Genomic DNA, 17,990 nt, shown 5'->3' with positions numbered 1-17,990 from the left:
TCCAAACTATTGATCCATGCCTGTACTTATTTTGAAAAATCAGATTTTTATTTCTGGTGGAATACTTTCAGTGAAGTACTGCTCTGTTGGAGCTGATGCTAAAATACTCACTGGCTTCAGTGAACTCAGGATTTAAGTGTAAGCAAGCCACATACTACAGCTCTCATTTGCTTCCCCACAACCACAATACAACATTTGAAAACAAGACTACCTGAAGGCCCCTTGCTAAGGATATGAAAGAATGATTCCCATTGTAAGTAAAAAATTAGCTTAGATGGTCTTGAAGTCCAGTATCTTCTTTTATACCAAGCAGTCCTATTTTTGTGTAGTCAAGAATTATGGTACACACACATTTATAGTGTTTAGTATCTTTAATTGGCATTTCTAAAAATAGTTTTGTTTGCAATTATTGCTTTAAAATGATTTGTTAAAAATTTTTTATTCTAACTGTACAGTTCTAATGTGATCTTCATTTCTGTGTTTGCTCTCATCACTGATCATGTTCATTACTAGCATTTGGAGATTTGGTTGTAAGTCTGTAAATTCTGCTGTTCTTCACTTCCGTATCAGCCATAGACTCACTGTACCTTCTTAAAGACCTGCTTACACTTGACTCCACACACTCTTATTTCCTAGGAAGAGAAAATAATTAAAACATTCAATTTTTACATAGGACACATGCAGTATACCTTCCTTATTATGTCCAGCTTTACTTGAATTTACAATTTTAAATCAAATTTGATTGGGTAGCTTGTACATGTTTTAGCCCATTTTTAATCCTAAAAGAAATCAGCTGGTTTGGGTTTGTTTTCTGGTGGAAGGTGGAGTAAGAGAGGTTATTTTGGGATCTCAGATCTTAAAGAGCAAAAAATGTTCTTGGTGCATTAATGCCTATTTGCAGTGTGTGCAACTGCTTAGGTGTTTGAAATCGGCAGTCTCTATTTTGGAAACATAAAGAAGTTATTTGGGGATGGATTTGCATAACCAGTTCTGAATCTGTATGCTGATGAAGGTAGTTCAAACCTACAGAACCAGAAATCAGCTGAAAGTCCACTCTAGCAACACAATGATCATGGATGGAAAAGGACAGGTAGTTGTGTACAGATTTGATCTAGGTCTATAAATCACAGCACAGCAGTGAGTTTTGACTGACCTTGACCATACTGGATGCCTAATGCTTACTACTGTTCCTTTGTGTTCCGTAAAAGCTTTTCAAAAGTCCCTACTTGCTAGTCATTGGGTCACTGTGAATGGTGCATAAGCAGGTGCAATGATGTTTACATCTCGAGCACTGATTTGTGAGGCTACTGTTGTTTGCCTAATGTCACTGAAGATGCAGTTTAATCTTCTCCATTACTGAAACTATTTAAGTTAGGTCTAAGAAGTGCACGCAGTCTGTGTGGGGATGTGTGGAGATGTTGACTGGTTTTGGTGGAAAAAAGAAAGGGGTGAAACTTCTTAAGGGACATAAAGACAAAGGTTACGTATGACCTAACAGAAGGGACGTACTTTCTGTTTTCACAGAAAACTTTTAATAAAGCTGTCAGAATATTCTGAGGAAACAGGAGGCAGAGTTTCCTGGGAAGTTACATAGATTTTCTTATGGGGGACTTTGATAAAATGACATATTAAAAACCCTTACACTGAGTCAATAACTTTATTGGCATATGTTGCTAGTCCCTAGTAAGAGAAAGTGCTTTATGGTGAACTGATGAAACAAGCAGACTGATACAGTGATTTTAGTTAGAACCTGTTTTGTTCACTTCTATCTAGGTAACCCAGAAGGAGTGTGCAGTAAGGACTAAGACATACGCTGACATTGACAAAAACCTACAGAGCAGAAGCAATCAATACAATAGAAAAGGGCAATAAAACTCAAAAGGAAACGGAGAATGGTCAAATAAGTCACTCACATAAAATAGAATCTAAGAAGGAAAAAGAACTACAAAGTACAGACCATAGAATGAAATGGAGAAAAGAGGAGGCGATATAAACTACTAAAGGATGTGGTACTACTCTCTGTAGAACTGTGGAAAGAATTAAATTAACACTTCGATCATTGTGTAAAAAGTTCAATAGGATCATAAAGCTATCAAAGTATCAATTTTTTAGAGGCAACTGCCCATTGTATCAAAGGACTCTCAAGAGTACAGGACCTAGTAATCTTAGCTGGTCAAAAATTAGATACTAAATGCGACTCTCTTACTGTATGTTTAATGGAGAGTTACATTAAAAAGGATTCAGAGAAATAAGTGGACATCTTTTGAAGTTCATGAAGTGTAAAAAGTGATAAAATTGAAATATTGGGGACTGGCCTCTAAAATACTTGATTACTTCCTTTGCATGCAGTAATTTTGTACTAACTGTTGTGTACATGAGAGACAGATTGTGATAAATTGTATGAGTGCCAATGAGTGCATCGATGCCTGCATGAGCTGGCAGGTACGATACAGAACTCTTCACAGCCTTCTGAAAAAGCAGCCTCAGATCAGTCAGGTTACCTTGGAGTACCTAAAGTGGCACTAGACACATATGTTTGAGGAAATGGATCTGAATTTATGACTTGTAAAATCAAACTCTTGACAGAGTCAAATATAGAAAGTGATCTGGCCTGGAGGTCCATGGCTAGGTTGTATGGCTAGAGGATGCATCAGAGTCAGGACAGCAGAGGTCGATACCAAAGACATTGGTGTTGGGAACAGGAAATAGGAAGAGCGGAGCTGGCAAGGGACAGAAACCAGGATGCCAATACAGAGAAATCCAAGAGCAACTAGTGCTATTGCTTCATGTATGTGCGGATGAGCGCCCATTTGTGTATGATTGAGCACAGCAAGGTGTGAATTGAACTTCTAGGCCAGACATTGTATGGCTAATGGCAACCTGTTTGCCAGCAGAGAATCTGAAAAGGCTGATGCTTGGTGTTATGGCATCAACTGTTATGCAGCTGGGAGGCAGTGTGGAAATGCTGTAGTGTGTTTGTCTATAGATAGAGGGAATATGTACATACAGGAAATTCTGCAGTCTCCTTTTTATTGATTCCCCTCTACTTTCAGTGAGCTTATGACCTCAGCTATAAAGGGATCCCTTACACAGTAACTTTCTCCCTACCTACATTATATCAAGTATATACTCCAGATAGTGAGATCTGTCATACACATTCCTTTCCCGAACTGGTTTCTGGAGCTTCCAGTACTTTCTGAAAATTGTGTGCGGTAATAAGGAGTTTGGGGTACTTTTGCAAAGATTTCATAACTCTGCTACTGATTTGAATAATTAGAGAACATCCATTTAGACTGCTGAATACTAATAGTACTGAACAGTGAATAGAAATGGAGGTTGGACTTTATTATCTCAGCAGGAAGACTGCCTTTTACCCACATTGATGAGAGAGTGAGGATGCTATGAAGAGCTATGTGAGAAAAGAACAGGCATCTTCATTCAGGTCCTGTTGTATTAGAAAGATAAAAATAATGATCTGAAAGAACATGACATTTCAAAAACTTGATTGCTCTTTTAGTTCTCTAGGCTATAATGCAGTCTAGCCTGTAATTACTTTAAAAGAACAATGGTGTATTTTCCCTTATGGCTTGGATGCATAATTTCACCAGCTCCCACACTGTGTATTCCACAGACTGTATGAAGGACATTCTGTTAAATGTCTTCCTCAAGTGTAAACATTTCAAACTGGTATGTCTGGACAGACAGTTAACACAGAAAGAGTACTGCTTTGAAATCAGGCAGTCTTTGTAAGGGACATAAAAGCACAATGGCTCTAAGCGAAATTGTTGCTTTAGAAACAAGTCAAATGCCGCACCAATACATAATTATGTCAAAGTAAGGCAAGATAATATAGCACACAGCCTGCTGCATTACATCTAACCATTTTAACAGAGTTGCATTTAAAGCATGTTACATGGTCTTACCAGGTGCATTTCATCTCCTTCAATCCACTGAGTCCAACCACGACCTTCTTTTTCTCCATTCTGTACACAAAGAAGCTTATCTCCATCCCAAGATACAGTGGTCTAACAAAACAGGCATGTTCAGTGTTATTGTAGTATTCTTTGATATTATGATTCGTTTCCTTAGAGCAAAACTTCTCTCTAATATAATAAATAATTAATATATCTCGTAAGAATAATAATTGTGGAGTGTTGTAACACTTAGGATTTATACAAAAGAAATGAGCTTAAATAGAAAGTTGCTGTCCAACTGCCTGTCAAAACCTGGAAGAATGAGATAGAGCTGTTTAAATGCAAGAAAAAATATCATAAAAATCATTGTCTAAGAGCATAGTCCTCTCTCCCTGCTGACAAATACAGCAGCAGAAGGGATGTGCACCCTAACACTGTATTTGCAAAAGGAGCCAAAAACTTGAGATTCAGTTTGGTTTTTCCACCATAAGAAGGATTCCGCAGCTGCTCTACCTGAAAAAAGTACCCACCTACTGGCAGCTATGGGTGACCAAGGCTTTTAAATCCTGAGCTGTATTTTCCCTCTGTCTTAATCTGCCTTCTATCATCGAGCAGAGTGGTTTGGAAGTATCAGCAAATCGGTAATTTGCCAGCACTCTGCTTTGTGTAAGTGTGGCTAGAGAAGTACTTGAGCCAGGACTGGCAGAAGGAGAATGAGAGTAAGCTGTCGCGGGATTCAGCATTGCACTTTTGTGAATATTGGTGCTGTCCTGAGTAGTTCAGTAGAACTACTCAGCTTGTTACCCTAGTTAGTCTTTACTGACAATTTGCCTTTCACGTCTCCCTAGGATAAAGAGAAGAAATACTTTGTAAAATATTTAAAGAGGGAAGGGGGAGAGCAGTGACAATTTGTGCTCTGTGAGGATAGTTTAACATCACTACTAGCATATGGCTTTTAAACCAGCTTGTTTGAAGTGAACCCGAGGACTGAAAATGGAATTACTGTCCACCTTGTAAAAATCTTCAACCACTGCCTGTATGAGTAGTCAAATATAGAGATAAGATGATCTATCATTAGATCTATCATTAAAGGAAAACTTACTGCATCCATCCTGTGTAGTTTCTAAGAAAAGAAGTCAGCCTACATTTGACATTCTGGGACCCAAAACCAGTTCAACATTCAAGAACTACGCAGCCCTATTTATTTGTGTATGTCACAAACAATAAATTCTTAAATTATAAGTGTGATAGCCAGTATCTTTAAATGAGTACAGCCAGCAGTCTCCACCCCTGGGAAGCTTTAGACTAAACAAGCATGGAAAACAAATTGCTAGAAAGAGTGCCAGCATAGATAATCCTAGGCAAGGCATTGTTATTGATCCCATATAGTCTGTTTCCACCATATGGGGTCTCTGAAAGACAAACTCACGTGTCCTTGCTAAAAATCTCTCCAATTTGGAAAACACATTCACAAATTCTTCTGTTCACTCTTGTAAAATGACATCTTTAAACCAACTGGTAGATAACATTTTAAGAAAGCCATATCCTTTTAATGTATGAAATGCCAATGCAGGAAGGAGCTTTGGGTAAAGCTGTAGTTAATGTGGTCATCATAGCTTAAATCCTCGTCCATACCTGTTTTGAATCTGTATATGTCCAGTTGGAGATAGATGACAACAAATAATACTAGTCAGTGAAAAATGTTTAATTCCTAAGTTACCATATCTAAGAATTTCTGATGATTCTAAAAAATGAATATATCAGAAAATGAACATTATTTCTGCTGATGACTTGTAGATGTGAGGGATATTGTGTAATGAAGCATTTGTGTACGGAAGCTGGCTTAGTAACCACACTTATTTTTATGCATTGGCTATTAGCTCAGCATAGTTAAATCATTAGACTAGCTTATTTATTAAATTTTGTGGGTTTGTATGTGAATGCAAAGGCAATATACCATGATAAAGTAAGATCCAACTTTATTTGTACTACTAATGTTCAAAGTCAGTTGTGGAAGTTATTAGTCTTGATAATATTCACTAGCTTAGTACACTTGGGGGCAATTGAGAAATGTTTGTAGCAGTGCAAGGAAAAGTTAACTTTTTCAGACTCCAAGGGTGATTGAAATTGTTTCATCTCAGAAAACAACACAGTTTCTTCTCTGGCTTTCTTGTTTTCCTGTCAAGATTAGATACTGCTTTTGGCAATTTGGTGATAACCACAAAGAGTATAATACCACAGACCGTTAACCAAGCTGTTTTATCAGACAATATTCTCAGTTATCATCCTCTGCCTTCCCTTTGAGAAATGTAAATACTGAAGGGATATGAGTAAACCATACAGTTTCTGATTTTTGTATGTGGCTATTTTGCTATGAAGGTTATAAAGGACAGACTATATTGCAGGAGAACATTATATCCTCTTCTTTGTTAGCAGGAACAACCACTTCATGACAGTAAGATTAATCAGTAGCATTTTTCATCTTTTTCTTTAGGTCAAACTGTAACGTCTCATATAATAAAAGACACACTAATACAGAAAAAAGAAACTTCTCTTTAACCCAGATTGAAGTAAGTTCTTTGATTCCAAATCTCTCTATTGAGACACACAACGAGTATTAGTTGAGGCTGGAGTTGCTGTGGCTGTTACGTATGCACTGGCTGCTGCTAATACTCCACCCTTTACCAACAGCTAAGATACAGCAATGCTTGCCCTAGAACTTTTTGAAATATTTGAGTCAGAACTTGGTAATAATGTTCCAAAAATACCACTGTAGGGCAAATGTTGGTAAATATAATCTCTTTTGTTGTATAGAAGAGCAAAGATTTATTTTTAAAGATTAGATCAGGCTATCGCCATTATGTAATCAGGAGTCAAGCAGCTGAATGGACTAGTAAGGCAGTTCTGTATGAACCTTTAGTTGCTGTTGTTTTCCTCTCCCAGCACACACTTACTATCAAGGTAAAGAAATGCTTTATTTTTTATGTAAAGCAACTTTTCTTATAAAAGTAGGCTTTTATAATTAACCTTGTTTACCACCATTTTGATAATAGCATTACCTAAGGTTTGCCTGATTACAGACTGAGCTACTGTCTCCTATCTGGAATGACTGAAAATCTTTGCCAGAGTTTGGTGAGCACAGCACCTCCAGGCATACAGTTCCTATCCTTCATCTTCCTCCACAAGCAAGAGGAGGAGTAGTAGACAAACTTTGAGGATACTGGAAAGCTGCAGTTTCCTGATGGTAACAGAACCAACTAGATGAAAATGTAGTATCTACTTACAGGCTAAATGGAAGACTTCATTTATTCCTTTCAGCTATATAGTACATAATCTAGTTATGTATATAGTACATAATCTAGGTGAGCAAGCTTAGTTTTGCTTACTTACAACCTGATCATACTTAAACCTAAGACGAATACTTCTTAGGTCAAATGCATATAGTTCTTTGGGAAACTTCAATAAAAAATAATGATTAATGCAATTAGATGATAGTGTGATTACAAATACTGAAGGAGCTCAAGAAAAATTAATAAAGTAAGATAAATAAAAGTGAGTCTTGCCTCAATTTAACTTTTCTCAAAAATTCTAATCATCAATATTGTACATCTTTCAGATTATATACTCTTTGTTCTTGAGGTGGGATAATAGAGAATGGAGCTCCTCTGGCAGGTGAAGAAGCCTTTGAAGCCTGAGAACACAAAAAATTTTCAAATTTTCTTTAGTTTTATGATATGATTTCTGTAGTCTTGCACTTAGATATTTTCCTTTTATTACTTGGCCATTCACATACTTTTGTTAGTGATTTAATCTCTTTGTATTAAGAACATTTAAATACATGTGCATAGCAACACCATCTTCCTGAAAATTGAAGCTAGAAGAAATGATAAAGTATTTTCTTTAGTGATTTCAGTTATAAGACAAGCTAGATTTATTAAATGAAATATTTAGTAAAACCAAACCAAATCTATTGACTATGTGTTTGCATGTTTTCTAGTAGCAGTAACAGTAGTAAAGTCTTGCAGAATTACAATAGCTATTACGTCCAGCTTCTAGTGGCAAGTCATATTGACCCACAGCCAGATACTTTTGTAATTTACTGAAATAGTCATCAAGCTATTTTATCACAGAACTTTGCATTTCCCAGTGAGGTCTAAGTGGGAAAACATTTGAGGCTGGCTCTGCACAACCTTTCTCGTTCCAGTGTTGGCTATTCACAGTATGCTTGCTTGTGTCACATGCTCTGTAGTTGAAGATATATGATGCATTTTACAGGTGAATGAAAGAAAATAACATTTTTTTTATAAAGTAGTCTGTGAGCATTTTTTGATAATGCTACATAGTCAATACATTACATTTACAAATATGAATTGCAGCCACCACCTGTCAACAAAAATATGTTATTGATTTCCCATCTGTAGGAGAAACACAGCAGTACCAGTTCTATTTTTCTTGCACTTCCCTTCAGAGTGTTGCCTCTGTATTATGGTGCAGCAAATGACTGCAGTGCTCTAAAACTGCATCCATCTCAATCCAGTGAAAGACCAGTCATTTTACAATGGTAATTATGACCTAAGAAGAATTAAACAATGGAAAATAATTGTTTAGGTCAGATGACACAGGAAAATCCAATTTGAGCTGCGTCCTGTATTGCATTTACAAATAACACCAAAGAAAATATCCTAGAATTTTTGGTCAAACATGGTAATATGTCCAACAAGGTTATCTAATAGCTTATCAAGAGAAAGAATTTTCATCTGTACTAAGTATGAAAGTGATATAAAAAACTCTGGTAAGCAGTCTGCAGGGGAAATTTTCAGAAGTGCTGATGTTGTTGTCACACACAAAATCTAATGTAACTGTGAAGGGGCATTCTGTAATGTTGTAGTTGCTACCTATTGACCTTCTGTGTAGGAGGCATGCTGCACACTGCTAACAGGAGGGCTACAACCATGTTCAGGGTTTGTCATCTCTCCATCCTGTAACTCCTTTCATCTCATCAAATCTCCATCTGGCAGGTTGGTGACAGACAGATAAACTACTGAGAAAACAACAAACCCAACAGAAAAATTAGTGGTAGGATTCCTGGACTTTATCTCAAGATATTGCTGCTGGACAAAGGCTGTACATATTTAGCCATCCTGTAGCTAGGTCAAATGACAAAGTCTGTAGCAACCCTTCGTTCCCATATTAACTTTAGTTCAACCCTGCAAAAGCCCTTATAAATCTAACCTCCCATTTCATCGTTCCTGTTTTTAACCGTTCAGCAACAGAACTCCCAAAGTTAATCACAGGAAATAGCTGGTAATACAATACAACTCATTTCTCAGCTGCTTGTGGGGCTGGCAGATGTGGTGTCTCATAATAGGTATGTGTAGCTAGAGGACTCTGCAATGCGTGCATGCCATTACAAACTTGCTCCGATTGTTGCTGAAAGACAAGCTGGTTATAATGTGAGCATTCCGTACCTGACTGCTAAGCTTACTGAAGTTCACTGTAGGCAAAAGAAGGCTTCCACTTCCAGAAGCAGTATTTTGCTTCTATGGTTGTCGGCATCTGCATTGCTGTCAAAGGGGCATAGGATTGGATTGACAAATTTTAGATCAAATGGTAAGCTACTGTCAGATAGGATTAGATCTTAAATGTTCAAATTCCTTATTTTGAGTCCTTGCTCGTAAGACCAATGGAGGAAAGCGATGACTAGAGACATGTTCCAGGGAGTAGGAAAGTAAATGTGCCAAAGCTCCAGGCTATGCAGGTGACAACATGTGGGAGGAGGAGTAGAAGAATCAATATTTTGGACAGTGCATAATGTTTTATTTCTTAGGAATGGTGGATTTTTTTTTCTTACTGAAGTAAAATTCTATACAAATAATAAAAAAATAGGAAGACTTGTGTATATCCTACCCAGAAAAGAAGTACAAACCAGCACGTCCAATTCACTTTGTGCAAGGATCAGAATCGATTCTAAGACACTTACTGTTTAAATTAATGTGTATAATTGATTTATCCTCTGGTTAATTTTAGCAAGATGCGATTGTACATAACACTAAAAGTTTGTCATTCAAAATTGGATTTGGTAAGTCTGGGTGTCAGGTTTTCAGCTGTTTTTTGTCTGATTGCACTTTCTACATTCATAACTCTCTAAGCTTTTTAATATTCACAAAAAAATGAAATGCTAAGACCATCCAAAACCACCTCCCCTACAAACGTTCAGTACATTAGCAGTGGTTTTGTGAATAACTAGCTCAAAGCTTCTGATCAGTCTCAGGTTTTAGACATCAATCCAGCACCGCAAAATTTTAATTTAATGACATCTTAAATTATATGGCAAAAGATTCTAGAGATCTCATTTGATATCACCACACAAATGTGCTGAGCATATCACTTACAGGCAATAAGCAGTAATGGCAAAAGAGCATGCAGTGTGAAACAAGGCAGAAAAGAGGAAACAGCCCCTCGTTACAGAGGCACAGAGACTGAATGAACCAGAGTTTTAGAGAGCCTGAGACAGATCCAAGAGTGGGCCTCTGTTCTCTGGAGCCTCAGAGGGGTTGACTGGAAGACTGTTCTTCCTCTCTTGTGGACAATAGTTTGTAAAAGGTCAGAAGTATCAAAACTACATGAAGACTAATTTAAAATAAACACCACACCTGCCACTCCATCCCCCCAAAGTCAAGAGATTCTTCCAAGGAGGAGCTGGGGAATTTACAGTACTGCAGAGAGAGGGCACTAGAGTTGAGAGAAGACTAGTATATACACACAGGTGATGACATAAAAACACCTCCCAGCAAGAGTCATTCTAGAACACTGCTTGTTCCAACAAAATATATGAGAAAATACTTACAAGCCAAAAATGAAGGGACAGCATTTGAAGAGGTAAAGACACAAAATAGTTGAATCGGAGCGATCCCATAAAGCCATATTGTAGATCTTGCATCTTACTAGATAGGCACAATTTATTTTGAGTCTTCTCACTCCGTGGGGGATCCTTACTGAAATTCCAAGTATTGGAATTTGTTTGTTGGTTGTTGTTTTTCTGGCAGCAAGTCTTTATTCCCATAGCTACTTTAAACTAGATTAACAGCTGTGAATTCCATTTGTGGAACAGAGCAATGTTCCCTAAATAGTTAAATAAGCTTCACGAGCCATGTGATTTTATAATGTGTTTTTTTCTGACCTTGCAGCAGTATAAATCAAATTATGTCCAGAACAACTAATCTTCATTGCATTTTTCCTGAATACAAATGAGAGAGGAATCAGTTTCACATTAGGCATGTTTGTTATTTAAAACGGAGCCATGATCCATTTCAAGCAACCTCTGTCCTTTCACTAGGATATGGCACGTGGAACTAGCACTGGTTTGTGTGACAGAAGGATTGGTCAGATGCCTATGAACAATTCTTACGTGGCTGTCTTAAACGTTAAATATTAATTAAATCTTAAACGACTACATATTTTCAGGAAGATACTTCATGTGGTAAGATGTATGATAGATCTGATGAGTGAAATCCACAACTCCCAAATCCCCCTTACCCTACCCCACCCCAGCAAGTCTTGACTAAAAGTTATATTAAATTTTTTCTCTGACTTTAGCAGCAAAATGATTAGAAACGTAAAAATTTTAGGGAAGTAATTTTTGTATTTGTGCTATCTCATTCTCAGTCTGTTTTGATTCATTGGGTACAAAGACTTGGAACATGAAACTTCAGCCTTTAAGCTTTTTCAGTCAACTTTTTAATAAACTTTTGACTGATGTACTAAGCAAACACACTGTGAAGGTACATAAGGCTAACTTTTCTGTTTAGTGTCAGATCCTGCCCTGTTCTTCTGTTTACTGGTAAATATTTCACATTACACATGTTTCCTCAGCTTCACTGTTTATTACTAATGGTGAAAAAGGGAGGCAAAATTATCTGGTGATGAATGAGACATACTTTCGGAGACAGTTTTCAGTTAATTGTTGTTTCAATAAGGTCTTGCCTCTTTTGTGCACAGTAAATTTTTTTCCACAGTAAAGTTTATGTGCATGAAACAAGGTTTTATACTTAGTGCAATACCTGAGATGCCCACTGAATTAGAGATTCAACAGAGAATTAGAGATACAACTAGAGATTATAGAATTTATCTTTAAAATTGAGGAAATTTCGTGATGAGACTGGAGCTTCATTGAGAATGAAGACAGCAGGATCAAATACTCAGTTCAGGAAATACCAAAGCCATAATTATCCATTTACCTTTCAGTTTCTGTCTTTGTACACTAGACTTCTGATATATGTTACCAATTAAAACCATGAACAAACTCTTCAAAGCAGTAGAAGCTTTATCGCATGGTCCGATTCAAACCTCATATCATATGAGAAATAATGTAATATAATGTTAATGTTCTAAACTTCTTTCTACAACATCTAATGTGCGCCTTGTAACAATTGCAAAGAATAAAAGATGCTCCTGAATATGTAAACTTTCATTTTACCTTTGTAGTTCAAACTGCTAAGTTTTTAAGAACTCTAATTATGAAGTATGATTAAACTTGTGGAAACACATCTTTCACGAAATTGCCAAATAGAAGAACTCTTAACTTTTATCTAGGAGATAAAATCCCTGGGGAAAAGCTTCAGGACAAGCATGATGGCATTACGGAGCTAAGTGAATGCAGATGTCTTGTCCGCATTTCTTAAAAGAGCAGGTTGTGCTGCAGCTTGCTCCATACGTGCTTTCAGTAATGCCTAGAACACATAGAGTATCAACTGTCTTCTTGGAAGTATCTTGCACTGTGATGAGTGATCTCTCCTCTGTCCACACACCTGTGTGGTCAACTATACCAATATTTGGTTTTACAGGACAGCGAAATTGCATCTTGAACTAAAGTAACAGGGCTTTTGAGTTTCTCGAGATTCCAGAGTAGCAAATTTTCACTTCCTAAGAGAAACAAAATCTTAAAAGAACTGATGTCACCAATTGCTGTTACCTGTACCCCTTAAGAAAACAGAATCACCTAAAAGCATGTTGCATACAAGAAATCAACAGTTACATGTCATAAAAAGGACAAACTGAAACTGCTAAGGTTTATCCAGCTCAGCTAACTCACTGTCCCAGAGAGTTCAGATAGGCTTCCAGAGTGACCAATCCTAAATCAAATGAAAGAGGGGGCTTATACTGTCAAAGGAGTATCAATTCCTACTGTCAAACGTTGGGCTTACTTCTAAAATAAGTATCAGCAACACTTACTCATCACAAGACAGTATGAATTTGGAATTATTGTAGTTACACTCTACCCCGACTGACTCAAAGACGTGTTTTACAACTGAAAGGTGAACACATTTTCAGTGAATTATACACAAGATCTAACATGTTCACCATGATAATACTGTTTTTACTGATATGTTAACTCTAGTTAGATGACAAATTCTTCATTAAAAGAAAAAATGATCTATACGTATTGAATGAATTACTTCTAAGGTTATTTTTGCTAGTTTCCTGATGATTTCTCTGCTATATAGATGAACGTTTAATGTGTAATTTGTCTTATCCATGTTACTTCGTAATTATCATACACTGAGCTACTTGGATAAAACTTGCCCAGGGGTCTGCTCAGTCCACAGTATAAATAACAATAATTGATTCACAATCTCTCCCATTACACAGGTCGACTATTAATGATTAAGCCATTCATGGCATGCAGTTTCACAAGCTATAGATGAGAAAACAATACACCAATATGATATTCAACTTTTGCTTTTATGGTGGTTTTCTTCATACCACCACTCAAGGAGTGGTCCTGTATCTCTTGTACCACCTCCATGACCCTTCTCTCACAAGACTCCTTCTGGATTGTTGGAGTTGTTTTGTTGCTTAACAACTTCAAGTTTTGCCTGACATTATGGTTATCAGATTTGGGCTGAAGTGGCTTCAGAAAAAAAGCTTCTTGTACTGTTTTGCCTTTGAGAAAACTGAGGTCTCAGGTAGAAAAGAAATCTTTAATAAGAAAATTGAACTATAAAGTGTGATAGATTGCTACAAGGCAAATAGAGCAGCAGTAATCAGTGACCTGAACTGTACAGCTGCAGTGGCTCTCTGTTGTTGAAGGCCATAAAGGGACATGGAGGATTTCTGGAAGTTTTTGCGGAGTTATGTGCCTAAGACATTCTTAAAACAAACTGTCAGGGTTAGTGACTACACCCTGGGTTTTTTTGGAAAAGGCAAGAAGATGCTGGTACCTTCTGCTTCCAAGGCTGAGTAAGCATTTTGCACTAAATAGCCAACAGATAAAACCTTTTAAGCAGCTTTTGGAAGTAGGGTGAACTAGGTTCCAATCTGAATCAAATTGCTGTTGTAGTGATTAGAATAATCTTTCTTTAACTTCTGCTTTCTGGTCCACCATTTCGAATTCTTCCCCATCACTCATTTTAGCAAAATAGGGTAGAGAATTTTGGCCTGTTACAAATAATGAAATATTTAGGGTATTTGTCAAGAAATTGAGAGCTGTGTCTTAAATCTAGTCAGCATTTCAAAAGCAGGACTAGGCAAGGGCTACATTTCCGTGCCTTCTGAATCTGATTTTTTCGGCACAGTGGTTGTCTGACACATTTTGTAAGGACCCATTGCAGGTACACGCTAGACAGCCTCAGACCACAATTACTTATTTCTGCTATGTAGAGGATGTTTTATCCTCCTTTAGGTGGAGTTTAATGGCATTTAAGTACAGATAATGCTTAGATGGACACAATTCTGTACACATACAAACCAGTACTTCACTGAGTCAGACACTGAGGACTTCAGAGATTTTTAGCGCTTGAGCAGATGTTTTGAATATTTCTATCTTTGATAGTAATTTAGCCACCTAAGTCTAAGTCTTTCTTTGGGCTCATAACTGTTCACTGGATCTGGACCTCACTATCCTGATTCAGAGCCTTCCAGCAGTCAAAAATGCATTATGACATTGGGGCACTTTCTTATACACAAGCACACAATGCTTCTCCTTCCTGTGAATTTTGTGTTCTGCACTCTATCGTGCTTCTACCCTCCATAACAAGGAGTACAGAAGGATTAGTTGAGGCACTCGCTAGCTAGCCATTCTTTTTTTTTCTGATCCTCACTAGCCTTCCCTTTCCTGCCATCACTGAAGCAAAAGCAAATTTGCATATCCTAGTTTTAGAGAATGGTATCGGTTGTAAATGGCACTGTCTTTCCAAGAGTGGAAACCTATTAATTCTCTTTCATGTGATTTCTTTTCTGTAGTCCTTCCTTTCTTCTGCTTATCAGCTTCTTCACTGTAGGATATTGCAGGTGTCATGCTTTCAAACTAACAGGAAAGAACTTGGTATTCTCAAGTTTCTCCCATTAATTGGTATTTATCAGTAGTAAGTTAGAAAGTATTGTCTCTCTGGCAAGCAAAAAGAGCTCACAAGGCAGAGGCCTCAATGTTTGCTTATTGATTGCAGTAAGATTTGTTCCAGTAGGCTAATTAATGCGTCTGCTCTAATAAACACACCCAGGAAGAAAGGAGCACAGGAGCAAGAACAAGAAAGAAAACTTGGAATTTCTAAGCACTTGGCCATTTTTACACATGCGGAATAGTGCCTGACCCTGCAATCAGCAGATTTCCTTTACTGTAAAACATTACTCAGTGAAGAGATTCTGAAAGTCTGAAACTAAATGTCTTTCTGACTAACAAATATACCAGTATAACTGAGTAATGTTTCACTGAAGTTACTATTCATTCATTGATAAAATTGTGCTCCTGATTCAAATTAGCCTTTCTTTCATGTAAAGGCACGCTAAAAACTGTGTGCACATCTTGGCAAACTGAGAAGTACAAAAATAATTTTAGGAATAGCCATACAAAATGGTTAACAGATGTGGTCTGTGAAAAGCCTCAGATTATTAGTATTCTTCTTTTTTTGCCCGTTATTACAGTTCTAATTCTTACCATGCATTTGCGATCATCCACCCCAGCTAAATCCTCCTCAAACTCCTTTCCTACATCAAATTCCATGATGTAGTTTCTAAAAGTGCTTAGCGTTTTAATGATCATATGATCGCCATTCTGAAGGATTTCTTTGTCAGGTTTTAGCAAGTTTGCTATTTTTCTTACAGCAACATTTACATCTGAAAAAGAAAAAGAATGATTTTAATCCAGAAAAATCTACCACAAAAAGAATCTTGTAGCCCTTGGGAGAACTAAAACAAATAAAGATAAATAAATGTCCTGATCTTTCAGGCCAGCTTTCTCATCAGGAAAAAGTCCATAGCCTAATTCTTTTAACATAAATAAGTTAATGTTTTGATTTTCTGATTATGTGGAATCCTAAAAAATACCATTTGTATTTGACAGTTAGTAAGGCCTTCAATATTTCTGTAGAAGTACCAGCACTTTACATCAAATGCAAACACACAAAATTGCATTAAGTACATTACTGTCCCTTTATTACACACAAAAATTTTACCTTTTTCAAATTATGGTTGTTTTTTTAAGTTTGACATCTGCCCCTTACCTCTTCAAGCTACGTAGTTTAATCTCTGTTAATGTAAGCTTCAAGATGGTAAAAACTAGAGGCTGCTTAAGACAAAACAGTTTTGCATAAGGGAATTCTTAAAGTGCATTCATGAAAAGAATATTTCTCACAAAAATGATCTATGACTGTACAAAACATAGATTCATATAAAGACGAAGACAGGTTGCATTTGCTGATTATTTATTAATGAAACGCGAAGGGAACCTTACCCAGTGCTTTCAGATACTCCTCAAAATTGTCATTGCTGACCATTTTCCAGTAACCATTGAAATCTGCAGGCATCCCTACTTTAGGTAATTGTCAAAATCAAAGTCTCAGAACAGTGTGCTGATTCTGCACCATGCAGCACACCGCCTTTCTTCGTGGCAAGTTTGAACTCTGGTTTCTTTTATCTCTTTTTTAGACCATGTAGCTATGCAAGTCCTTCTAATCCGATTATTGCTGAAGCGTTGCCTTTAAATCCTTCCACAAGGCTGAACCTCTGAGATTTCTAATGACAGCAGGATGACTTGATTTAAACAGAATGAAACATTCACCTTCCATATGACTTCTGTAAGGGTACTGATTATCTGGAGATCCATTTTAGCCATATTACTCTTCATTTTTCATGCCATTCAGAAAAAAAACTTTAAAATAGTTTCAGTATAGGATATCAGCCAGAGCTATACAAGTGCTTATCTTGTGTGGTTTTTGAAGCGAATGTTCCAGCTACTTTATGCCTACTTTTCAGAAAAATGATCATACGGACTCTTTCAGTGAAAGCAATTTGTGTCTGGCATTACTTTAACTTGTTCCACAAGTTCCTTCATTCTAGACAACTACCAGCGGAAGCTGTTTGGCCAGCTGAGAGCTCTATAAGGGCCAGGCAGGTAAAAACTTGTATTAAGAATCAGCGGTTAATTCTGTATATTGATAAATGCTACATCACTACTCAATGAATGCTTTCAGTTAATTTAAGCATCATTGAAACACAGAAGTAGCACTTTATAGAGATTCTATATTCTTTGAAGGTGTTTCTGTCAAAAATGAGATAGACTGAATCAGCAGAATAGGCAACCAACACATGGGAGAATGGATTTTTCTGGCTAACTTTAGGGCTCAAATACTGAGACAGCCTCTTAGCTATTTTCCTTTATTTTCCACTGCATATTTCCGAATGGTATAGCTGAAGTCCTCTTGGGTGTGTTATCTACTCCAGGACCTTAGCAATTACTTACTCTTATAGAAGGCTCTGGATCAGAGGAGGAAAGAAACTCACTTTAAATCTGGGGATGAGGACTGTCTGTCATTTGTGAATCTGGATGCTTAACAGTGACATGAATGGTGCGTGCATGATGCATTTTTAAGTGCTTGCATGAAAGAAAGATTTATTTCCATCTCTCGTCCAAGCTGCCAAAACACAAAAAGTTATTCAGGGTCCTAAAAAGTCAAAGTTTAGCCGTAATATATACTTAACTATATATATATATAAAGAAAAGTTATGGTTCATTTTATTTTGCTGCTTCAGAACAGTAAGGCATCTTCATGCTAAAACTGTCCGTAGGATTACAGAATTACA

At 37.0% G+C, this 17,990-nt stretch overlaps 2 protein-coding genes across 3 annotated transcripts in view; one reads left to right on the top strand and one right to left on the bottom strand.

Moving 5' to 3' along the window:
- Positions 1-17,990, top strand: part of CLSTN2 (calsyntenin 2) — a 527,602-nt gene that overhangs the window by 49,902 nt on the left and 459,710 nt on the right. The window lies entirely within an intron of this gene.
- RBP1 (retinol binding protein 1) lies at positions 457-17,924 on the bottom strand. Of its 2 annotated transcripts, none has more exons than XM_009941141.2 (4): positions 16,642-17,924; positions 15,847-16,025; positions 3,924-4,025; positions 457-632 (listed from the first exon to the last, which is right to left on the bottom strand). In XM_009941141.2, exons 1-4 carry the CDS (start codon positions 16,712-16,714, stop codon positions 579-581), a joined length of 408 nt encoding a protein of 135 aa, XP_009939443.1. In that variant the 5' UTR covers positions 16,715-17,924; the 3' UTR covers positions 457-578. The 2 variants fall into 2 exon arrangements, with proteins under 2 accessions (XP_009939443.1, XP_075273634.1); XM_075417519.1 differs by lacking the exon at positions 457-632 and adding an exon at positions 3,435-3,450 and having other exon boundaries at positions 3,922-4,025.

Source organism: Opisthocomus hoazin, chromosome 4 (genome assembly GCF_030867145.1).
Source record: "Opisthocomus hoazin isolate bOpiHoa1 chromosome 4, bOpiHoa1.hap1, whole genome shotgun sequence".
Lineage (NCBI taxonomy): Eukaryota > Metazoa > Chordata > Aves > Opisthocomiformes > Opisthocomidae > Opisthocomus > Opisthocomus hoazin.
This window is presented reverse-complemented; position numbering and strand designations above follow the sequence as displayed.

Coding starts and splice junctions, on each gene's coding strand:
- RBP1 (XM_009941141.2), bottom strand. CDS start 16,714: ATGCCTGCAGATTTCAATGGTTACTGGAAAATGGTCAGCAATGACAAT. Junction 4,026..15,846: donor TGGATGATCGCAAATGCATG/GTAAGAATTAGA, acceptor CTGTTTTGTTAG/ACCACTGTATCTTGGGATGG. Junction 633..3,923: donor AAGGAGATGAAATGCACCTG/GTAAGACCATGT, acceptor TTCTCTTCCTAG/GAAATAAGAGTGTGTGGAGT.